General features: G+C 35.3%; 1 protein-coding gene across 1 annotated transcript in view; it reads left to right on the top strand.

The window, feature by feature from the left end:
- The window catches only part of CNTLN (centlein), a 180,616-nt gene that overhangs the window by 75,208 nt on the left and 79,632 nt on the right, over window positions 1-25,776 (top strand). Inside the window, 4 exon segments of the mRNA XM_077172188.1 lie at window positions 6,080-6,253; window positions 12,233-12,358; window positions 17,280-17,401; window positions 20,173-20,298. Of these exon segments, the coding sequence (XP_077028303.1) occupies window positions 6,080-6,253; window positions 12,233-12,358; window positions 17,280-17,401; window positions 20,173-20,298 (548 nt within the window).

Below are 25,776 nucleotides of genomic sequence, written 5' to 3'. Positions count from 1 at the left end.
GCTTGCTGTGCTATGATCAGTTTTATGGAAAAAGATCCAGTTTTATTGTGTACTTGCTACTAAAAAGTTGCCAGTTCAACAAATGCATGAGGAAATGTGTGGCTAGTTTGACAAAAAGGCTTGATGAAATCCAGCCTTTTCTTTAAACTTTCAGTGATGATTCTCCTAAGTGTTTTCTTCCAGACTACAAAGTAGTGTTCTTATCTTGTAATTGCATATTTTTCCCAGTAATTTGGAGCATAAATTGTATACCAGGAGGTGTAATCTTCCTGATGAATAAAATAAATCATTCATACTGAGTTTGGGAAATCTTTCTGATGTAGTGGACACATTGTTTTTAAAAAGGAATTGCATCCTTTTTTCACCTCTCTGTTCTTCTATATTAGATGATCGGAGTGCTCTTTTTCCTTTTATATAAATCATGTGAATTTTGGAGGATGGCAAATGTAAGTCTTACGAGGGTGAATGGATGGTGGAAACCCTTTTTCTGATTTGTAGGACATTTTGACAGCTCGGGGGGAGGACACATGAGATCAAGGTCCAGGCTGGGTAAGTTGTTCTTCAAGACCTGTTGCCCATCTTAGATGTATTTGCAGTGAATAGACATGAGGCTGTGACAATGGGATGCCCAAGCTGCAGAAATAAGTTTGCAAAGGATGCTGTAGTGAGCACTGCCTGTGACTTAGCTTCACAGCTGTCTAACTCAGTAGCAGAGTAACAGGAAACTCCTTCATTCTTCAACAGAATGATCCTTCTGATCATTTCATTCATTATGGCTTTGCTTGGCAGATGACACTAGATTCCAGGAGTTTTGACTGAAGAAAACTTTTAGGTATGCGCCGTAGTCTAGTTGAGTGCCATAGGTCAAAATTACTGTTTTCCTAACTCAGATGTTGTGGTAATCTTGTACACCTATTTTCTGGTCTGAGCTGTATGTCTAAACTCTGCTCTGTTGCTGAGACTTTAGCTTTTACTAAGCTATAGTGTGCCTTCTGACCAGTTTGAAGCAGAGTTGAGCTTGCATCTAAGTCACAGAAGGACTGTCCAGGCTCTTTTTGTCCTCTCCTAGCCCACAGTGTTGGTACAGTGCAATTGGTTTTAGTGTAGCTTAGTGCTGAGAAAGCTGAGCACAAGCAGGTACCAGGATGTTACACATTAGGCTGTGTAATTAGTCCTGAAGCTCTTAGATATCCATTCCTTTGATACCTGCTCTCTTTTGCCAGTGTAGACAAGTCATGCAGAAATATAGAAATATAGTGGAGCATAGCTGTACTTTTTCCATGTTGTTTGTACTACTTTTAATAGGTAACAACAATGGTATTGGATTCCCTTCTGTAAGTACAGTGGATGATTTCCCATATACTACAGGTTTCTTACCAAATGGTGCTTGTGCTTCAGCTTGATTAATGCATCCAGAAAACCATCACTGGAGTCTCACTGTGAAAAGACATGTAAGAGTACTGAGATATCTACTTGATAGAAATAAATATTTTTTGGCTCATATTTGTTGTTTAGAACATAAATACAAGTTCTGACATTTATTTGGACTATATATTTTGCCTCTAGGGTAAGTTTCAGTATCAGAGTAGACACATAATCTTTCGTAAAATACCATGTGGTGTAAACTGATTTTGCTGTCTGAAAGAGAACACCATTGCTCTATTAAGCTGATCCTTGTAATACAGTAGGACTTGAATCTAAGATACTCAAACCTAAGAGAAAGCTTTTTATATATATAGGATTCAGAATAGGCTTATAAGTGAACTACATGGACTTCTCTGTTGAGTTACTCTGTGAGTCACTTTTTCAGTTTGTAATATGAAAAATGATAATTTTAAGGCAGAAGTTGTTGAAGAACCTAGCGCTGCCTCTCAGACTGCAATTTTCTGGATTGCAGATTTCTGATCTTTACTATGAAACTGGACTCCATCCTTCATACCGACCTTAGATGTTGACTGATTTATGTAGCCTTGAAAGCACTATTCTGCTTTTTTCTTCTGATAGCGTTAGGATTTTAAAGTTGTTGTTCCATTATAGCCCAAATTATTTGCCTTTTTGGACTTAGTGTTTGTAATACTTCCTTAGTTCTTAGATTACCAATAAGAGTTTAGATGTAAAAAGTGAAAATCCAAGAAAAGGTCATATCTCTTTTTGAGAATCTGATGGAGTTGCATTTCATAGAATCATAGAATGGCCTGTCTTGGAAGGAACCTAAAGATCACCTAGTTTCACCCCACTGTGACCATGGGCAGGGACACCTCCCACTAGAGCAGGTTGCTCCAAGCCCCATCCCACCTGGCCTTGAACACTGCTGGGGGTGGGGCATCCACAGGTTCTCTGGGCAACCTGTTCCGGTGCATCAGCACCCTTACAGTAAAGAATTTCATCATAATGTCTGATTTAAGTCTCCCCTCTTTCAAACTCCCCAAGTTTGAAGGCATTGTCCCTTGTCCTGTCACTGCTTGCCCTTGTAAAAATGTCACTCTTTCTGCATGCATTGATCTTCAAATTCTAGTTTGCTGATAGTCATGTGTTTATACAGAAGAAGTTGGTTGTTCTCATAGTAACCAAATCTTTTCACTAAATAATATGGGTTTAATAATTTCTAAGAATTTTTTTTCTCTTATCCAAAGATACTTGGACCACAGAATTCTGGAAGTAATAAATTAAATTGACATGAACCTAAAACAAAACACCAGCGAGAGAAGTTTCACCCAGCTTTCTGTCTTGGGAAGGTCTTCTTTCTTGTCTAAAAAATTAATGTTCAACCTTCTCTTATATTTGAATAAAAAAAGTCTTTCGGCTAGGAAAATTAAAAGAATATTTCTCAGTTTTTCAAAGATATGTAAAGTTTAACAGAAAATTATACCAAACTCCTTTTGAGTTGGAGTCCACTGATAAGCAAAACTTTTGTTTTTAAATTTATTTAATCAATTACATCTGGGTTCTTAGAATTTCTGAAGCTGAAAAAATTCCACAAGTATACTTAAAAAATGAGGAGGTTTTGAGGATATCGTAGACCCAAATTCTATAGGTAGGTGTGTTTTGTTAACAACAATCTACTGAATATTTTAAGGTGAAAGCATAGGCATTCTGGAGGTGTTAATTAAGATCTAAGACTTGATTTGTTTGATTTAGTTTTCCAAGAAATATGTCTGGATAGCCATGTGGACAGAGACTGTAAGGGTTTTATTAGAAAATAAGATAAATTTACCATAAAAATACTTTATGGTATTTTATTTTAAATAAGTATCACAGCATGGCAATTTCTAGGGATCTCTTTTGGAAGAAGAAAAGAGTAGAAAAATAACCTCAAAGCAAATAAAGAATACTTTTCATAAATTGGTCATACTAAAGTCAACAGCAGAACCTGCATGAGAAAGCGGAGCAGGTTTTGATGTAGTCTGTGACTGATGGAGTCAACTTAAATGGAGTTATGTTTTAAAGTACTCAGTATTTCATTTTTTTACACAAGAAAATAAAAAGTAGTGATACAATAAGAAGTTAATAATTAGTGACATTCTGTAATTCTTACGGCTTAAAAGTCAGCAGCAGAAGCTGGACTCAAGGATATAAAGGTCCTTTTAAAGTTAAATAATTCTATGAGCACTTAACAGGTGTAGACTTTTTAAAGTAACAGGAATGTGAATTTAAATTGTTGTAACAGATTGAAGTTGTTGACTCTTTTTTGAGTTACTAATACAGTTTTAAAGCTTGTGTTTCACATAGAGCTCTTTTTTTACATGCATCGGAGAAATCAGTAAGATGTGTGTGTCAAGTTGGTAGGTGTATTTCTCTTTTGTAAAAAGAGTAAAATTCAAGTAATAAAATAAATTCCAGAGCCTGAGTGCAACTACATTTCCCTTATCTACTGACACTATTTCTGTCTTCTTGGTTTTGTTGGATTTTTTGCATTTTTATATAATGCTCAGGTTTTGTTCAAACAAACATGAAGTCCAGTTTTCTTTAAAGCATTATTTTGATTGCATGGCTTGTCTACTTCTCATTTTCTTGTTTTTCTTTCTTTTTCCCTGTGTGTTCATGAGCTAGTGGTTATAAACAGGCATTTTACTGATCATAGGTACTTCTCATACTTCTCATTTTCTTGTTTTTCTTTCTTTTTCCCTGTGTGTTCATGAGCTAGTGGTTATAAACAGGCATTTTACTGATCATAGGTAGTAATGACATCTGTTTGCAACTACGTATGGCCTAAACTATGCAAAATGAGGAAAAGAATTTATTTAAGGAACAGTCAGCAAAAGCACAGGCAACTTTTATTGTCTGACAAATGTCTTATACTTACTATATGAAGAGTTGAGGTTTTTCTAAAAAAAGTGGTTAATATCTTTAATTTGTAATTTATTTGTTGAAATAATGAGTTTATCTTAGGCTTTATGAAAAGCATACTCTGTATAAATAAAATGTCTGTGCCTATTTGTCTGTTTCTGACAATTACTAAGCTTACTAAGGTGCTTGATTGATTTTAATAAACTTTGGACCACTTCACTTCTTGATTGGCATGAATTTGGAGATTCATTTACTTAGGCTTTTTTTTACACCGCTTTTTGTAATTTTTGTCAGTATTCCTGACTTTTTTATGTAGGGAACACCAGTGTTTGAGAACAAAGTGCCACGTGATGATTGTACCAAATAATATCTTCTCTATTGAAATGAGTATTTGTCTTAAGAATATGCACAGTTGAAAGCAAGTGATGTTGTCAGGATGTTGTTAATAAGAGATAAAATAAAACTTCTAGTTAGTCTTAAGAGCGTGTCTTCTGGATCAAGTTTGTTGATTGAAGAACTCACTGCTTGCCAGCTGCTCATCATTGCTGTCAGAACAGCACTGGCAATAGAGTTTTATGAGTTTCCCCTCATCAATGCAGTCCAAGGTCAGCTCAAGCCATTTCCATTGGCTTTTAAACTACCCACCCCTTTTAGTTATGCAATCAGTTAGGGAGGCTGTCATTCCTTCTCCAGCAATGGCACTGAGGTGTTAACCTCCAGCTACCTGGATGCATTGGCCATGTGGGAATTATATCATCTTTCTCTGGCACAGCTGTTAAAAGATGAATATCTGTCCCCAGCCTTATGGCACTGAGGAGGAGGCGGCATTTCATTTTATGATTGCCGTAAGGTGACTCAACAGGCATATTGCTGCTGCTTACACTAAGAAAGAAAGTTTTGCCCAGTGGTTGTTACAGGGTGGGGTGTGATCACACCTGGTAATGAAAACTCAACTGACCAGGAGTCAGTTGTCAAGCCATGCTAACTTGACCACTCTTGGTCATGCATACATGAGTCTGCTACTGAATATCAGGGTTATAACTTACAGGAGCTGCTACCACTGAAATGTGTCCTCTCTGAAAAGGTTTGGTAGCTAGGTAAGTTGATCACTGTGCAGCAGCCTTGCACTGTGCCAAGGAATTGCTGCACGTGGATTGATAGCTAGGAAAGGTCCTGGAATTCAACAGTTTAACAAAATAAAGTACCAACCTTGAGCAACACTGTGAGCTAGAGTCTATTTTTTCCTTTAAGTTTTCAGTTTGACCACAACACTTGTGCTCTTTAAGGATGTTATGGATACAAGTTTTAGATTTACAGTAAAAAAGTACTTTTCTGAGGCAGTTCTTAACTAACAATATGTTTAGTTCCAGAATATGCAGTTAAGGTTTTTTTGTTTGGCCAGTGATACTTAAAACTTGAAATTTCACTAGAAACAAGTCCAGAAGGTGCAATACTCTGTCAAGAAATTTAATAGCATGTGACATACAAATTACCGTCTAATAATTACTGTCTAATAAATGCAGAAGAAATGTCTGTATAAAACAGCCATTGTTAAGAACATACATTTAGATTTAGAAAAGAGGGTGGTGGTCTAAAAATGTTTCCTTAATATTTTGAGATCTGGTTTTGAATATGCATTCATGGGTAATTTATGAGAGCAGAATTATTTGCAGCTTTTACATGTTTCTTTAATATTGCTAATATATTTCTCTAGGCAGTTTTAAGTAAATGGTGTGTTACGCATCTGATTTTTTTTGTTAACAATGTAGTATACCTCTATTTCATTTTCTAGGTATTTCAACAGCCTTCTTTAAGTGAGCTAGAGGACTATATTACAGTGCAAGAATCTGAAATGGAGCTTTTACAGAAAAAATTGAAGGAAGGGAATCCTAACCTAGCAGAGCATAATTTGTACACTGCAGATACTCTGGAAAGCAACAATATAAGGACTGGAAGAAAGCATGAGGTAGGGTAGTTTTATTGTCTGGTGTATTTGTGTGTAAGTCAGGCTGGTGAAGCCAAACGTTTTTGCTCAAGGGCCCAGATAATAATTTTAATATCTGTTGACGCTGCTTATAATTCTGGAAGCTTGTTTGAATAGTTCCTGTGTTATCTGCCAAAGACTTGTTAAAATAGCTGTTGGGAGTAGAAGGTTTTACCTTATTAAATACTGAATAAGGGATTCTTAATTAAATGAACTATTTGCAGGATAAATTCTTTGTAGGTTTGCTAAAATGAATATTTATCAGATATTTTGTGGTGTTTATTAGAATGACCATCTTTCACTGTAAGGAAAGTGAGACAAATATAAATGGTTATTTTTATTGTTTTTTAAATGAAAAATATTTTTTCCAAAATTCTTGACTTCTGGAGTGGAATATAGTATTTTTTTCTAGGAAGAATGACAACAATATCCTTTGAAGCTTATACTTTCAGCTTTGTATGGTGCTGAATTGCCTCTTTTGTGGAGTCTCACTGTTTGATTTAGGCGTTAAATAACAGTAACAACACCTATGAGCTACAGTAAATGAGTGACTCTTGTAAATAATTCCATTATTAAATGGATCTATTAAATTAGCTGAAATCATGATGCTTTTCATTGTGTTCAGACTCTTCCTCATCTATTTTTTATTGTGATTGTATAGAGTATGGGAAACTGTTAACAAGGTTGCAAAGGTGAACGTGATTTTGAATGGTATAAATAATTCACTAGTGTGGACCATCATGTCCACTTCCTCTGAAATCTTCTAGTTTATCTGAATATGGTATCTCATCACATTTTCTTTAAAAAATGTATAGCTTGTTCTTTCTTAATGATCTGTACTGTATGTTAGTTTTGGGAAAAGACGCGCTTTAGAACATTTTTTCAGGAGCATGTGGTGGGCATTTCTGTGAAAATGTGCTTAAGAAAAAACAAAATGCTACACAGGCAGTACAGACTGAAGAACAAAAGGTAAGAAACAGCCTGACAAACGGTCAGGAAGGAGGAGAGGGAGGGTTTGCTTCTTGTGCTGGAAACAGGTATTTCTCTACAGCCCAGGGAGAGGATCACTGTGGAGCAGATGTCAATAATATAGCTTGTGGAGGAGCCCAGAGCAAGTGGATGTTTGCTCATAGAAATCACAGCTTCTGGAGGGGAGTAGGCACTGGAGCAGGTTCCTCCCTTACATGAGCTATGGTCCATTGAAGACCTGCTCTGGAATAGGTTTATCCTGGAGGACTCCAGCCTGTGAGGCCCTGTGCCGGAGTAGGAGAAAAGTGTGAGGAGGAAAGAATGGCCCAATGGGAGCTGTTAAACATTGATTGTAAACCTTCTGCCTGCATGGTTCAGCAGGTGGTAAAAGAGTCAGGAGCTATGGAATGAAGTTTTGCCTGGGAAGCTGGGAGCTTCTTTTGGGTAGGGAAGGCAGTGTTCATTAATTTTTTTTCTTTATTTCTTACAACCTAAATATATTCTAAGAGGCAGTAGCTTAAATAAATTTTCTTCAAGTCGAGTCAGGCCATGATGCTGAGTGGTAAACCCACCAGCTTTATCATCCTGTTTTCTCCTGTCCTAGTGGGGAAGGAAACTGGGAGAGCAGTTGAGTGGGTGTTTGACCCTTTACCAAGGTTAGCCCCCCGACAATGTCTTTTTCTGTTTCCTCAGGGGAAAGTAAATGAGACTGCTGTGTTTGTCATGAGCTGTGTCAAAATAAAGCAATTACACTGCCTTCCTTGAGTAAAACTAAATACGAATTTTAAAACCTATTGTAGAAAATCTCTTCCTGTTTTGATATGTAGGTCTGAGTTATGCTCTTTAAATAGTCAAGGCTGTTTGATATGTCCACTTTTTCACAAGAGCGCACAAGTCTCTATTAAAACTTTTGGGAACTCAATTGTTTAACTCCTTTGTATGTAAGGCAACACAGTAAGTGAAATTGTGGAAATACTGTGGATTTTCTAAAATGGAGAAGGTAGTATTGCTGTGCTAGTACTTTACCCTTTTTCCTTTTACTATCTTCTCCTTCCCTTGTTTTTCAGCCTTTTATGACAAAATCAGAAGTCATTAGCACATGATTTCACAGAAAGAGTATGTGGGATATTCAATGTTTGTTTTAAAAAGATGATCCTTTTGACTTTTACAAAGACTATTTTGCTGTCCTTCATTCCCCCATATATACGTTCCCAGGATACAAAGAACAAATAAGCATGGAATCACTTCTGATCAGAATGACACTGCTTTGATGACTTACTGCTCTAAAAAGGTTTCAAAGGCTTTGAAAGAAGGAATAGTTGGAAAGTTGTTGAAAAGAAGAGCCTGGTACAAACAGAAACTTGGCACTACTGCGGTAAATTGAGATGTATGGCCACACGACTGCATGCTTCTGGCTGTGTTTACATATGCAACAGCATAGATACATCTATAGCCTTGTGTTGGTTTCTTTGTGAATTGCAGATATCCACATCTCTTGCCTACAGCTGTACTGAGGAATAGAAACAACTTATTCTTTGAGAGGCATTTAAAATCTTTGTTAAATGTGGTTGTGATGTCCTGTTTCATGATATTGTTAAGTGTGTATTTAGAGGCAGTTGAAACAATCATAGTCCTGTCTATGTGAAAAGTGGTGTAGTTGTGTGCTGTTGTGTTTGAAGACTTATAGGTCATTCTTCTAGGTCTATAGTATCAAGATACTGAAAGACATGTGTCAACCTGCAGTGCTAGTAAAGTTCCTGTTGAAACATAGTGAATCAAGAATTTAGCATTTTTCTTTCTAAAAACCCCCTCATCTATCTGGTCAGTCTTGGGTTCAGCCTCAACAATGTTTCTGTTTCTTCAATTGATAAAAACATTATGATTTCTGCCCACTGTCCTCCGAGCTGTATCTTGGCAGTCATTGATATAAAGCCTGTAAAGAAAAAGTGTTCCTAAGACTTTTCAGGAGGAGTTCTGACTTCCCTACTTTGGTTTGAAAGTAGGGAAGGGTTTTGGGGTTTTTTTGTTGGTGGAGTTCTTTTTGTTTTTTATTTTTTGTTGGTTATTTTATGGTTTTCATTGTTTGTTTGTTTTATTTGGCTTGTTTTGGCACTTTATTCAACATGAAACCTGTTGAATTCAAGAACATGGCTATTTGCAGTTTTGTCCCATGATGTCTTTCATTGTGCAGACAGGTAATAGAAGGTTGTCTAGAAATAGGCATATTTTCTTTTTCTGCTTGTGTGCCTCCATTATCAGTTAATGTGTGTCCCATCCACTGCTATTTCTTTATGCTAAATCTTCTGTCACAAAATTTCATATCTATTATATAATAGAAACTCTGTTCATTTCTGGTTTTCTGCTATTTGGTTTAGTCTTCAGTAAAAATGTTTAAGGAACATTCAATGAAAAATATTCTGATCTGGATTCCTTTCCTGACTTGGATAAACAGTCTTCACTGACAAAAGTGGAAGGGTTTTTTACTCCTTTATCATCCTGTTTTCTCCTGTCCTAGATGAACATGTAGAAAATTTTTGAAACATTACATTTTGAAACATTATATACATTTTTGTATATATTTAATAGAGGTATGACAAAATTTTTCTGTAGAATATGAGGACTGAATAAAAAATTTAATGTTTATATTTGATGGCAAGAGCAGTAAAGTTTGCACTTGTGAGAAGATTTTTACAGATGCCATCTTTCAAACTGAGTTTTGCAGCAGCCCCAGGCAATCCAATTATAGTGTATTTTACTACACAGTCTTCTTCGTCTTGATAGAACTCTTTACCTCCTTAGCAGAGATTGAGTTCAAACTACCTATGTGCAACTGTAAAGCCCAGATCCAGTGTCCTTTCTCCACAGACCTTTAGTCTGATCACTAAAAAGGTGAAAGTTATAGAATACATATCACCAATCCCATTCATTGTCACAGGGAATCATTTCCATATCCATAAGTAGTTAAAAGTTTTCTCGATGTTTTTTATGTACGTTAGCTCTAGCACATTCCAAGGTAGCTATATATATAAACTCTGAGTGTGTGTATAATATATATATATCTATCTATACATATATATATATGTATAAAAAATTCTTATATACTCGTATCTGATCAGCTGTGACTAGACTAGCAAGACAGTGAATTTTATCTTTTTTGGTATTTTTTTCTCTTTCCTCTGTTCCTTCTCAGGTTTTCTCTACCTATTAATTCTTAAGAGCCTGGTGCTGGTTGATCTCCTCCTTTTCCTTTGTTGTCCTTCACTTTGGCAGCAAGCAGAGTGCTTTGACCTTCTATATCTGATTTCAGAGAAACTGTGTATATTCCAGATTTTCTCTATACCAGCATAAAGTTTACCTAGAAAGCAATTATTGAAAAATAATGCATAGTACAGTCATGTATAATATGACTGTGTATAATGATTAAGGAATGTAGAGGATAGGAGGGTTGGGTTTTGGTTGCTTTTTTTTTAAAGCTCTTCATTTTATTTACAAAATTGGGGACTTTGAAGATTATTATATTTTTTAGTATTTGGATTTTAAATGTACTAAAATCCTTTCCAGACGTTAGTTCTGGTTTGGTTTTGTTGTTTTGGTTTTTTTTTTGAGGCAGGGGGGGTTGTTTTGGTGTGGTTTACTCTTGGGGGTTTTTTTGGTTTTGGCCTGTTTTGTTTTTTGGGTTGTTGGGGTTTTTTTTGTTTGTTTGGATTGGTTTTGGTTTTGGTTGGGGTTTTTTTGTGAGTGTGTAACACTTTTTCTAATAAATTTTTCTTGGTTGTTTGTTGGACTTTCTTATGTCTGTTTCAGGTATGTGTCGTAAACAAAAGAATCCTGAAATCAAATGACAAAACCACATTGGAAATATTTACATTCATAAATATAAATATAAATATAAATATAAATATAAATACGAGATGCTACTGTTCTCTGATATTTCGTGACAGATTTTTTTTTTCTTATTTTTGGAAACCCATACTATTTAAAATGAAAATGTGGTATATGATGTCTTATAAATATTTCATGCTGGAAGGTAGTGGTCAAAGAAAAAAATGTCAGTTGCTAATTAAGATACTCTTCAAGATTAAATTAATTTAATGGACTAGTGAAAATATTGATATCTACAGTATTGAAGAAGAATTTATCCCTAATTTCTTTTATTGTCTATCAGTGTTTTCGCAGAGAAAGTGGCATAATGCAACAGGAATAATCACAATTTACCTAAGTTTCTGTTTGACTTTATGTGTTGGCACAACAATATTTTATCTGATTGGCATTAAGTGTGTGTTGGTATTTCACTGTTCTTAACCCAAGTTATTCCGAAAATCTGAAAGTCTAATTTTATGAGGCCTTTCTTTCTCTGCCATAAGGACATATGACATAGAGTGAACAAGAAGGCTGCCCAGTTTAAGTGTTACTTTCACATACTCTTTCTCCAGATTGCTGTATGAAGCTGTACATAATATAAACACATATTCTTGTCTCTAGTTAGTCACATTATAGTTAATGACCATATGGTCATTATGGTATAAGATCTACTGTCTGTTGTATTTATATTCCTCAAGCATATTGTTCCTTCAACTTCACAGTGTGTTAAACTATTTCAAAGGGAAAAAAATCCTTTCCCTCTTGTTTCTGGTTGTCCTATCAAGTGTAACCTTGGACCCTTATAGAGCAATTAGACCAGCCTCTATCCCCTCCTTTGTAATGAGGTTTCTTGCATTTCTGAGTCTATAACCCTTTAGTCTTCCCTAATGGGACATCATTATTCTGAAAGAAACAATGTAAATGTAAATGAATATTCTCATTAACGAGTCACAGAGAAACCTTTAGTGGTAGCGCTGTGGTAATTCTGCTTGTTATTTCTCTGGTATTCCATGCAGATTTTTTTTTTATAATTCATTATTAGTATTCAAAATTACTTCTTCTTTAATTCTGCATGTCTTTCATAATCCGGTGTTCCAACTAGTTCAACCATGTCCTTGTTTTATTCTCCAGAAACCACCTGTGAAACGTTCAAGGTCTCTGTCCCCAAAGAGCTCTTTTAGAGAGTCAGAGGAACTAAAGAAGCTTAAAATAGCTGAAAGGAAGATTGAAAACTTAGAGAAGACACTACAGCTAAAGGTGAACATTAAATAAAAATAAATAAAAAGCCTGCTAGCTATAAGCTTGCATAGATAAAGATATACCAAAACAAACAGACATTTTAAAAATTAAAAATACACATATTTTTGTGGACTGTAAGTCTCTTCGGATCAGAGAGCACTCTCCATTAGTTTACCTTTTTGCTTTACAGTGTGAGTAATCTTGCAGTCCTGTGGAAGCTTAATTGAGCTGTCATCAATAACACATACTTGTTAAATACATTTTCAAAGTTTGTGTTTGGGTACATATATTCTGAGAAATTTTTGTGTTCATATGAAGTAAATCAGAAAGTAGAAGCACTGAAAGTACAAAGACTTTTCTGTACCATAAAGCCACACTTTAAAATGCTGAACTCAGTAACTTAAAAAAGACCCCTGGAAATTATATAAGTTGTGGGTCCATTAGTTGCTGGTCTGAAAGATGCTGTTTAAAAAAACAATAACAATCCCCCTCGCTCCACCCCTTCATAGAAAATCTTAATTGAGCTTGTTTTACAATTGCTCATTTTGTCCCAGTTTCACAGATTTTTGTAGCTGTGTTTTTGTTGGTTTGGCATTTTGCTACAGAGATACAGTAACTTTTGAAGAAACTATTGGTTTAAAATTGCACCTCTGAATGCAAAATGCAAACCCTGAGTCATATTTTCTTAAACACTTAAAATTCATCCTCTTCTTTTCTCTCCTCACTTTCCTCCCTCACCTTCTTCTCTTTTTTGTGTTGCTTATCGTTGTTCAGTTATGTAATTTGAAAGATATTTTCAAGTATGTGTAGCCTAAAGGAGAATTCGTTGCATTAAACATCCTATAATAAAAGTTATGTGAGTGAAAAAAATTGGAAGCTCTACCAACCATAGTGATGAGTTAATTTTAGAAAAACTATAAGTTGGAAGTATATTTCAGCAAAGTGTCACAGTTGATCCATCTATGTACTTGGGAGAATTTAAAGCATTTTCTTAACACATGTAGAGTATATGACCAGGAGAGGTTATTTAGACTTCAATTTCAGTCTTCCAGGCTGTCTTTTTCCTGGGAGACAGAAAATTAACTTTGTTTTGTTTTTTCCCTCTGTTGAAAATTCTAAGATATGTCCCACCAGATAAATCTGAGAATTGGCCTTTGGGAGGCTTTCTGTTCATTACTCTTAGTTGGCCTGCCTGACACTGATGCTACAGATTATTCTGGAACTGTAGGCTACAGCTGTTTTGCTCTTGGAAGCAAAACACAGTTCAGTGTCTATGGCTATTGCCTTAAATGATAGAGAGCTACACATTTCTTCTGGAAAGAGGAGTGAAGGAAAGCAGATGCAGAAGAGAAACAACTGTCTGTGCATTACCTCATATCATGATTTGTACCATTCACCATACTGCCTTTACTTATCTTCTATTTAATCTTAAAGTATAATTTAAAAATCTGTGCAGGTTCTTGATGTTACAGGTGTGGGATCTCTGTCACAGACGTCCATGATGTCTTTAAGGGCTAAATCTCCCCTTGAAAGGGAACACATTAACTTCTTGCATTTTCTCTTTACAATCTATTTGGCTTCTTTTGGAGAATGCTTTAATGGTTTGAAAAGAAGCTGTAGAGGCCCAGGTCATCATACAAAACACTGTTGTGGCACTACATTCATATTTCAATGAGGCTACTGCCAGCATGACAGTGAACTAAGCTACATAAAGTTAATGTCAGAACATTTATGTTGCTAGTCTGTGATTTCCTAATGCTAGCCTTCTCTCAGGCATTGTTTCTAGCAACAAAAAATGGATTTGACCCACATTTTCAAAACTGGTCCTTGCATTATTGCCTCTTCAAACGAAGTGTTATCTATATGATTACTTGAAATTTTCTTGCTCAGAGAAATGGTTGCTCTGTCAATACACATACTAATGCATGTCTGGAACATAAAATGGTGACTTTATACATTAGTACTTTCAAAAAATTGGTAAAAATAATAAAAAAAAAAGAACAGCTCTATTTTTGGAGTTTTCAGGAATGCCTCAATCAGTATTGCAAAGGAGCAGAAAAGGTTAAGGTCCCATTCACAGGTTTTTCCCGTTCTCTCAGCTGACTCATTTCTCAGCAAGAAAAGCTGGCTCTTAGTATCTTCGTTGCTAGTATAAATGGGGTGATCATTTAGATTCAGAGTTTTTACACAGAATTGGCTTTGTTTCTGGGATACTAAAAAGTAACAGAGCATGCCTGATTGCACCCTTGGTTACAGAAGAGAACGTCAAAATGAATAAGAGTATTTTTTTTTTGTTTTTAAATAACAAATTATCAATCTGCTACTTAGATTGGTACAAAACTTCAGTCTACTGTGGGTCTTTAAGAAGTGGGTAAGAGTTTGGTTGTTGAGAAGTAGGTATTTGATACAAACTAAGAATACGTTGATCTTCTCCTGTATTGCTTCAAGAGCTGTGGTCACTGGTGTAGCCTAGAGGAGATAATCTTGGCTTTAACGGGAAAAGTCTCAAAACCAAGAGGAGCTCTTCTCTTTGAGTTTTCTCATCCTTTTTAGGCTCTAAAGTTTTTGGAGGTAAATCAAATTAGAATTTGCACACCAGTCTTCAGGGCCATCTTAATACTTGTTTGTATTAGCAAGACCACACTCACATTTACCTCAGATTTCATATGTAGTCCTATTCAATGTATAGTGTTCAGATGCTGAAAATACATGAATATTGCATTTTATCCACATAACTGTTTGTAAAAAAACCTGTTTTTGTAACTATTAGGGGCCTCAGTTCTTGAAAGCCTAAGCATAGTCAAATAATTGAATCAGTGTAGTTTTTACGGTAATAGAAGGTCAATTTCAATAAAAATTTGCATTAGTGATTAGAATATTTTGACTTGTCTGAGCAGCCTGCCAAAAGAAAAAAAGGCATAGGTAGTGGGGTTTTTCCTCCTGCAGATTGAACTTCGTGTTATTCATTATTGCATGGGAATAATGGATGACAGGGTACACCTGGAGAATAATCTGGAGGTCCAGCACTGAGAGATGGTTGTTCTGTCCCATGTCCATGAATGTATACAAAACTGTGTACAAGACAGTTTAGTTATGAAATATAACATAATTCAGAAAGAGATTAATCTAACAGATTATGGAAATTTCAGTGAATATTTTAAATCCTGAAGTGCCTAATTCAATAGAGAGAGTGATTAGGGCAGTTAATTGTCTAATTTCTATTTCTGCAAGAGCAGAGCAAGTGATAAGTGAAAGCAATAACTGTAACAGAATGGATAATAGAACAGGTAAGCAATAATGAAAAATGCAGATTCATTAATAGGAAAGGCCAAATTCTACAGTTGGTTTCATCTCTGAAAGGGCATTGATACTAATAAGCTTCTCAGGATTTATATTGAAGACATTATTTTCTAGTGCCCTGCCAGACTTGACCAGTTTTTGCTAACAATATCAAACAATCTCAGAACAGTTGTTTCATGAACTTCTCTTGAAAACACAACATCTGTAATTGTATTCTTGTGAAAATTTCCTCTTGCAAAGCTTGGTAATGATCTCTATGTTCTTAGTCTAAGATTTATGTGCTTTATGTGGTTGTTTTTAATATCATTGTGGTATTTACATGAGTTCACTTAAACCCAGTCAAAAGTACTTTTTTAACAATTCAAAATTTAAAAATGTATTTGGTTTAGAGGTTGTTTCAGGAAAAAAAAAAACTATCACCACCACTTTGGGAAAGTATTTAGTAGTAGGGTCAGTTTGGACTTGATTGTGTTCCTAAATCTTCTCTTTTTGTTTCCTAAGTCACTTCCAGAAAACTTCTGGAATTATGTATATAGTACCATTTGAAACTTAAGCTGGTGTCTTTCAACTTTGTGGGTCCTGAAAGCTGGGCTACATTTGATAAGCCAAGCTTAATATAGGTATTTCGTAGTTATGAGTACTCTAGAAACCCTTGCCATGTTTTTATAATGAGATTCAATTTTTATTGTTTGCAGCTCTGACTATTGGTTTGTCTAATTTATTGACTAATGCTGAAAAGTCCTCCTTGCATATAAGCGGTGTAAATACTTGCAAATAAGGTATTCTGATTTATTTAGTTCTGTAGTTGCTGTACAAGCAGAGCTCCCATTGAACTGAAAATGAAGCTCTGATTGCAAATTTTGCTACAGCATAATGAATTCTTTGCTGGTGAATTCTTTACTAGTGTAGAGAAGTTTGACTTGCTTTATAGTGTTAAATGCTTCTTCTTAATGTTATTTTTCCAGAGGACTGTATTGTCATTTAGAAAAGTCTGGGTCTAAGCTTACATGATGTTATCCTGTAATAATAATCATGGTGTATTTTAATTTTTGTTCTGTACTTTTTTTGTATGGTTTTGATTATATAAAAGATATTGTAAAAAATGTTTTTATTTCTTGTTTGCTGCATTACTAGAGGACAAAGTCTGGGTGTTGCAGGTGTATATATATATTTACAGAAACAGCTTACTACGTGTGGAAATCCTGAAGCCATTTAAATGTAATTTTTTTTTCATGTGGCCAGTATTTCCCTTGAAAATACATAGAACAGTTTTCCATTGGAAAAAAAAGGAAAGAAAGTAGTTTGAATGAAAAACAGTGCCAACAGTCCTTTTTCAGTCTATGTGTTTTTAAATGTATTAGGCTTATGCATTCACCAGATAAAAGCTGCCGTTTTGGTAGTAAATTTTTAAAACTTTCAGCAGCATGAAAATAGTATTTAAGTGAATTGCCAAATCAGCAGACTCTTCCAAAGTAGTAATAAGAAAAGTTTGACCTCAAGGACTGTGAGTCCTGATCTTTCTATTTCAATTTCTGAGTCTCACAGTAGTTGATAAAAGAGAACTTTCCTTTCATTTGATCTGTGTAACACTCTCTTATATTTTGTCCAACTCTGATTTTGTTTTTCTGGTTTCATACAGTCTCCAGAATCTTATGAGCTAAGAGCAGCCTATGGAAACCACGGAGAAAGGCTGCAGATGTTTCAGACCAACTACAGAGCGCTAAAAGAGCAATTAAAGCAGTGGGAAGAGGGCAATAGCAGGTAAGTTACACAGCTCATTAAAAACATTTTCCTTACCCAAGAAATCTGAACAGAAGTATTACAAGGGTATTCAAAAGAGAATGTGATTTGAAGGAAGAAGCTACTGGGTAGTGATCAAGACCATCTTCTGTTACAGCATAATACATAGCTTACCCCTATGTGAGAAAAATTGTAGTTGAAACCAAGAGGAAATATATTGAGCTGACACCTTGACTTATTTCATTTAGGCTCTCCTTGAGAGCCTGAGTACTGGACAAAGGTCAGCTAGGACTGCTTACTTATGTTTGTCTAATTCCTCACTCATTTATTTTGTTGACTGTGTGTTTTTAATTTTCTGTAACACAGCAGTTGTTCATTATGTTTCAAATAGTTTTTAAAAATAGTTTTATTCATTAAAATATAGAAATAATACCCTCTCTAACATTTAGTGATTCGTATATTAACTGAGGCTAAAATCTCCTTCCTTATAGGGGAAAAGTAAAATAATATGTGCATGAAAGCAAGGTGTTTTTATCTGTTAAATTATTTAAAAAGAAATTATTTCTGATAATTTTTACAAAAAATGCAGTAATATATCTTTATTAATGGAAAGAGGAAAGACTTTACCACATAAAATTTGCATAATGAACATTCTGTATATCATTCTCCCTTAGGCTCTATACAGAACAGTGAAAATTTTATGCAGAAATTCTTCTTTTTTTAGGTCCTTAGCATACAGATACTTTGGTAAACAGATGCAATTGGAGGAATGAAAGCATTTCTTATCAGTTCAGTTATCAAGCACTGCTGTTTTTCAGGACCTGTTTCAAAGAAGTAATTTCCTTTTGGCTTTAACAAGGCTTTAGCATGCGCCTAACAGCTCAGTAAACACTTGTATGTTTTACTAAAAATAATTATTTTTGCAGTTAGAACAATACTGACTAATCTTGACACTAACTTTATCTCTGAGAAAGTGAGAGAAAAATGAGAGTCAGAGAAAATGCTGCAAAACTGGTAGCTGTTCAGAGTCTGGGGTGACATAAAGCATCCTACTGTGAATGATAAACTGTTCCTTATATATAAGTAATGATATTGCCTGTCTTAGTAGATTTGCATTGCTTTGAAATACTAGCATTTACGTAGGAGCGATTTGTCTTTAAAAAAGGAAAAAAAAGGTGTGGATGGAAACAATGGTGAAGTACAAAATTGCTACAGGCATCGGTGGAAACACAGGAGCATTTTTTAAAATACTTAAGCATAATGGCAAATATCTTTAGGCAAATTATAATGAAATGGTTTTGGTTTTTTTAGGAAAATTATGGATTTTTTTTTCTTTTAGTTCAGTGCTTTAAATTTAGTGCAATCTGGAAGTGACTTATGGATGATAGTTACTAAATTCAATGAAATTATTTAATTCTGTGTCTATACCTAGACAGGCTTTCATATCCATTGACAGTGCAAGGCTAACAAGATAAAAAAAATTGAACTAGATAAAGACATTAAAATCTTAAACTTGATATACAGTGAAGCACTGGGTGTTTTGGTTCTGATGGTTTAAAAAAAATTAAAAAGAAAAGGGAAAGAGAGACAAAGGTGACTTCTGTTTAAAGTAAATGAGACGAGCTTGTGTTATAATGAATGTGTTTGGGATAAGTAGATATTGGGGAGAATATAATGCTCAGTCTTCACTTAGTCATCTAATTTTTTCATCTCTATTTAAGATGAGCTGAAAATAACAGGGTTTCAATAATCTTTATTACCAGATTAGATTTGTATGAAGTCACACTAAAAGAGGTTTGGTTTTCATTTTTAATACAGTTAAACAAGAGAAAGTAGACAAGACACCAATAGAAGCAGTCTGTAACAATAAGACCTGTTATTTTGGTATCACAAAAAGCTGTATAGTGCTGCTGTAATGTAAATTGTGCATTAAGAAGTCAGTATCAGGTTCTTATGTGGCATTTCTGATCCTTTGTAAGTGATGGAGGACCCCATTCTCCATATTCTTCATAGATTAGTATCTGTTATTGAGATGGCAGCTGATGGGACCTAATCCACCTGTCAGTGTACATACAACTTGCACTGATGTACGTGACTGCAAAGATGATGGGGGCCTTAGGAGGCTACCACATTGTCTGAGAGTTTATTTCTATGCCCAGTAGGAATTTGGATTGCAGAGTTTTAAATTGATTCCATAAAGCATTTTTTAATACAATTTTTATCTTTGGCATTATTAAAATACCTAAAAATACTTTAATGACTGAAAAACTGTTAAATAATTTTATTTTTCTGTGCTTCTAAAGTCAATATGCTTTTTCTTAATACATAATCTTGTCCATAGATAGTTAATTCCTTTATTAAACTGTATAACAACAGTGTGATTTAGAGTGGGCATTAGTAGCAACTTCCAGATTGGCTTGCTGGGGTGTTAGAGGAGCTGATGACTCTACCTTAATTTTCAAGAGATTACGTGATGATTTTAACTTCTTCTTTCCCATAGCAGTATTTAAAGTAATGTTGTCAGAATGTGGGTGACACTATTCTGCCACATCACCTAGGAGGCATGGTGTCATACTAGCTCAATATCTATCCGAAACTATGTAATTGAAGTTCTCTTTATTACCACAGTTAAGGTTTCATGCCTCAGAATGTATATTTCATACAAAATTCAGATTCAATGGATGCTGTACTTGAAAAATCTGTATTTTCTGAAAGCAGGGGTGCTTTTATTCTGGTTCTCCCAAAGCATTTAGATATTTGAAAACAAACAACCTTTTAAAACTCATAAACAGCTTTGAAAATACTAAAAGCAGATACCAACACACAAGCTCCTGTCAGCTTTGTCAAGACGATCGTGATGTGATGTGGAATGAGCTGGCTTTTTTCAAAAGGGAGAACAAAAAGCTGCTGATTGAGAAGTGAGTTTGTTTCTTAAATGGTGTTTAAATAAAGAAACATACTGGTTTTTTTCTGAAGTGCTTTACAGGCCATACCAGAGGAATTCCTTGCAAAATTCCATTATAAAAGCATCTACCAAAAGCAGAAAAGGAAAACATCAGCGCTTTTTTTTTTTTTTTCTTCCTTCTCTCTCCCCCTTAAATCAGTGACAAGTTACAAGTTTGCTAGCACTAACAGAAACTGTATTCCATGATCTAGGGATTGTGTTAATTAATGTGGCTCTCATCTGTTGGAGGTGTCGCTCTTCATTAGCCTGTATTTTACACACTGCCGTGCTTCATTTTTGGAATGAGGTGGTGAGGGGATAACCTAGCCAGCCATCCTTGTTTGATCTCTGTGATACATACGCAATGCAGAATGCCTCAGCTCTCTTGGTTCCCTGCCCTGTCCTGCTAATCCCAGCTGAGCTCATTATGGTGTAGCCTTGCTGCTACTCCTGGAGCCAGAGCTGTCCAAGCTAATTACTGGTAGCAGCAGAGCTGCCTGTTAAGGGTCTGGTGTGGATCTGCTAACATGGTCCTTGGTAGTGACCTGCAAAAAGCACGAGGGAGTTGCTCTCTTTCTTGCTGTGCACAGCCTGTCCTTTGGGTTTAGTGCTGATCCCTTCACACAGCTCTTTCAGCTGTAGTAAGTGTAAAACTTGGTGAAGGAAACTCTTACTTTAGAAAACATACAGTTTGCTGCTTTGATCTCATAATTCATAGGCTATTACACTCAGCCAGGCAAAGTAAAAAAATGTCCTTTTATACTAGACAAAAGGAAGTTAGTATGGTATAATTAGCCCTTTGCTGTGATTTAACAATTTCTGTAAGTGACTATGATTTTTTGTTTTAATTTAAGAATCAAGACATCATATAAAGTTTTATTCAGACTTTGTTTTTTGTCCACATTAAAAAAAAGTGTATTCCCAATGGATCACAATATAAGCCCATTTTGTGGCAGTACCATGAAGGCTGCTATCACAGAATTTCAATAGCAGCAAATTGTTTTGTTCTGTGTAAGTCCTTGTGTTGACCATAATCTCCTTCGGTGTACTATAGGCAGTGTTGCCAGTAGCTGTGTTACGTGGGGTATTCTTATATCTGCCAGTTAAAATTGTGTGCTTGTTCTTGTCACTTCATTGTCACTTTTTTTTTTTGCTGTTTTGAAGCTATAACAACAAATTATCACATGCGATTATTTTGTGGGTTTTTATTTTTATGTAGGAAAGAACACTTTCTTGCCATATACGTAATTGCATACCTGGCGAGATGTACATGTAATTCCCTTTCCCTCACTAGTGAACACATTCACCGCAGGCAATGGTAACTCAAGAGCAATTACATAAGCCTCTTTTTTCACACAAAGCCATGCTTATATATTGTGCACACCCTGAAGGTTGGTACATGTGGACTGCTTTTCTAGAGTTCCTGTGCAGTCACCTTTATGGGAGCACCCTTATTTCTTGTATGTTGCAGATCATTGACCTTGACTAGAGTGTGGTGAGGTGTCATGAGCAGACAGTTGAGCTCTTCAGGATACAGGATTTATAAGACAAAATGGATTCATAAAAGTCTGCATAGTAAGGATTTAGTAAGAAGCCAATACAGCATTGTGTTCATTAAGGTGAACTCTTTGTGTGGATTTAGGTGCTGTTTGTTCCTTATGGGCAATGTCACTTACTGTTGAAGTAAGGAAGAAATGAATGCATAATTGTGGGGTTTATATCTGTCTTTCTCTAATAATGGCAGTCTTTAATTTCTTGAAGGAAGTCATCATTTCAGGATTTCAGCTCATTTTCTTAAGAATACAATACTTTACAATACTAAATTTATTGTAATTTTAGATAAGTAGATAAAGCTTCTTTATATTGCTTCTATTGTTTTTTAAATTCTGTGGATAAAGGACATGATCTATGGAGTTGTATCAGTTACTTATATGTGTAATATAAGTAGGCAATATAAGTAAATCAGATTAGCCCATAGCTTTTGCACTTAGTTGGATAGAGCCTACTGATTGTTTTCTTAAGTTGATGTAGAACATACATAAACCAAAACCAATGCACTATCGCTTAAAGAAGAGTGTCTGTGTAGGGATTTTATTTTGGTTTAAGTAGTTCCAACTAGACTAGTTTTATTTTACCTATTAATTTTAATATTAATTTTACCTAAATAGGTAAAATTTCTCTCTCTGACTAAACCAAAGAGTGAGTGTTTAGAAAATAGGATTTTTTGTTGTTGCTTGTTTATGCATTTATTCTGTAAGAGTTATTTTCTCTCTCATATTCTGAGGGATAGAGCAATGATGTAAAATGTCTTTAATATGCACATACATTAATCATGGTTTTAGCCCTTCACTGGACCCACTCCAGGGGCTCCATGACTCCCTTCTAGTGAGGAAGCCAGGAATGGACACAGCAATCCAGATGTGCCTCACCAAGGCTGAGTAGAAAGGCAGGACCACCTTCCTCAACCTGCTGGCAATGCTCTTCCTAATGCGCCACCAGGATGCACTACTGGCTCATGGACAGCTTGCTGACCTGAAGGACTCACAGGTCACACTCCACAGAACTGCTTCACTGCACATCCAATTGTTCCGCTGCCTGATTGCAAGCTGGCTAATTTAAATCATTTCAGCATTTCTGTATCAAAAGTTAGTTAGCTGGAGCATGGGGATACCCTGTCCCTTTGGCCTTAATGTAGAAACTTTAGAAACTTATAGATGACTGGATATAAACTGTTGTGGAATCTTTACAATTTTACATCTTTCATTCTGTGTTATTTTTAGGAAACCTTGTAATAGATACCAGCAACACTCAATTATTTGACACTGAACATTCTTCAGCATTAGACATGATGACACAAAATATCATTTTCATAGCTAGCTGGAAATTTGTTGTCTGTATGAGTGTTTTGTAGTTCTCATGTGATCCATTATTATAGGAGGTGTGTTCTGGGTCTTCAAAGCATATGGAACCACTACAAGGTCAGTCATATCCTTTCTCTGCTGTAGCAGCTATTTAATAAATGTTTCTGATAAGCTTTCCTTTTTTAGGAAAACAAGACCTCATGGTTTCTGCTTTCCTTATTCCTTTGGAGTGAAAGCAACTGCGGTGTACCTGGTGTAGTAGAAGTATATGACCCAACTAGTTGACAGGAGCCTGTCTTAGTACCAGGAGCACCATGTGATTGCCTCTTGTCTTTCTAGCTGTCAGAATGGGTATGATGGAGAAAAGCTGAATTAAGTGTGATGGAATGCTACCAGTAAAAACCACAAACACAGGCTATCTTAGTTCCCTTACTTCTTGAATGTGTGTTACCACCCTGGTTCTTTAACTAGAGAACCTGCTGAAAAATGCGATTTTGATAATCTTGACCCTTTGAGGCAATAGGAGATGCCTGGTCATCAAAGACTTTTATTTTTAAACCTCTGTTGTTTTGTGAAACATCCAAATACCCCAGCAATTTTTTCTGCATTTCCCTCAATAGGTATGGCATGTAGCAGATTAATTTGTAACAAAGTGCATTAACACTACATCACTGTTAAAAAGTGTCACCTGCAGACCTGCAGCATATATCCCTTCTGACCTGTGTGTTTTCTCTGTAAAGTAATCTTTCTGGTTATCAGTTTTAGGAGTACTGGGACAAAACAGACATCTTACTAATAATTACTTGAATGTAATAGGTCAGGGCTCTTGGTTACTTTTTTCTACAGTTAGTAATTTTGTAGTTCAAAGGCATATATAGTTAAAATGATGATGTGCATATGTTTGTTTAGGTTGGAATAGATAAAAATCTGAAATACCAGCTTTCATTCTAGTTAAAGCAATTCTAACCTAAGTTCTGCAGCTAATCTTGTGGCTCTTCTGAGGGTTTTGACAAAGTGTATGCTTACTGACTGGACTGAGTATTGCTCAGTGAAAATGACAGTCAGGCTCAAGTGTGAGAACAGAAAATACTGCACTACAAATAAATTAAAATGTAAGAAATCAGAAGCATTTGGTGCAATATATAGTTTCTATAAGATATTTTAAAGGACCAAAGTAAGAACTGTAAATGCCACATGAACTCATCTAGGGGCTTTTACATAATGAACAAAATGGCCCTTTATTTGAAGTGAATTAATTTTTTTTCTAGGAAGCTTCCAGTTACATTTTCACCAAGCACTCTATCGACTGTTTTTCACTGAGAGGATTCCATCAAGGATAAGGAGACTGATGCTTTTTAATTGTTAAGCTTGTCTCTAGAACATTTCTTACCTGTGTCCACCAGATCTTGTAATTTCCTGCTTCCTAGCTAACAGACAAATTTGAGGTCATAGTGTGGTCTTTTATATCAGATGTGTTTGTGTTTTTCCTTTGTTCCTTCATATTTAATCAGACATGTCTTGTCTTGAACTTCAGTGCCTTCTCATATGTGATGGAATTGTGTCATATTAAAAACATGAATCATGCTGCTAAACATTTTTTTTCATAATATAGAAGCAGATAAATGCAGAATTAAAGTTGCATTAATGATAAGACTTGGGCATTGTCAGGAACAAAAATAGCAGAGACATGGTGGAGGAAGTTAAGGACTCTGTGTTAGCTTCCCTTTGCATTGTTGCTTGCACAGAGCTGTTGCTTGCCTTGCTGTTGGATCAGAGTGATTTCTGATTTCAGAGTAGATTATTTGGTTTAGAAACGAATTGTTGTACAGGTGGTAACCATACTCCCTGCAGAAGAACTGTCTTTTTCTTATCCCTCTGTCTGGCCTAGACAAAAGGTCTTCAGCATTTAGATGGAAATGTCTGATTTATCAGTCTTACAGATATGCATGCACTTATAAAAACAAAGAACTACTAATTGTGTCATATTAAACTGTACAGAATGTTCATAGAAAAAGCCTGTGAACCTACAGTCAGTAATACCAAAGCACACTGATTGCTGCTGACATGTCAGATTGCTATTTTAAGAGAATAAGGAATGAGTAATGAAAATAAGTTTCTCTACAGTACGTTCTGTGAAGTTCTGGGATTTCCAGTAAAGGTAGCAGTGCTTGGTACATTCTGGCAGGATTAATTGAACATACAATGCTAATTTTCCACTTGCCTTTGCATAGTACTGATTTTGGAAGGAACATCATAAATTTTCATGATTCCATGTATCTCAGCTTTCATAATACCATATGGAACTTCAACAGCTGAATTTTGAAAAAATGTAGAAACATTTATTTCAAAGAGTGCTTAATAATATAAATAGTAATTTTTTTTATAATTTTAAATATTATTTTGTATTTTATAATATAAATGAATACAATGAAAGTTATTAAATATTGTTTATGTATTCTTGCTTTATCTCTTGAACTCTTTCCTAAAGTGTACTGTTTTGTAATTCTGGAAAGTCAAATGTGGACCGTTATTATGACCCAGCATGATTTTTGTGATGAACTACTTAGTCCTCTTTTGTAGAATGAGGCAGG

Source organism: Agelaius phoeniceus, chromosome Z (assembly GCF_051311805.1).
Source record: "Agelaius phoeniceus isolate bAgePho1 chromosome Z, bAgePho1.hap1, whole genome shotgun sequence".
Classification (NCBI taxonomy): domain Eukaryota; kingdom Metazoa; phylum Chordata; class Aves; order Passeriformes; family Icteridae; genus Agelaius; species Agelaius phoeniceus.
Note: the sequence above shows the minus strand (reverse complement) of the source record. Positions and strands in the feature narration are given on the sequence as shown.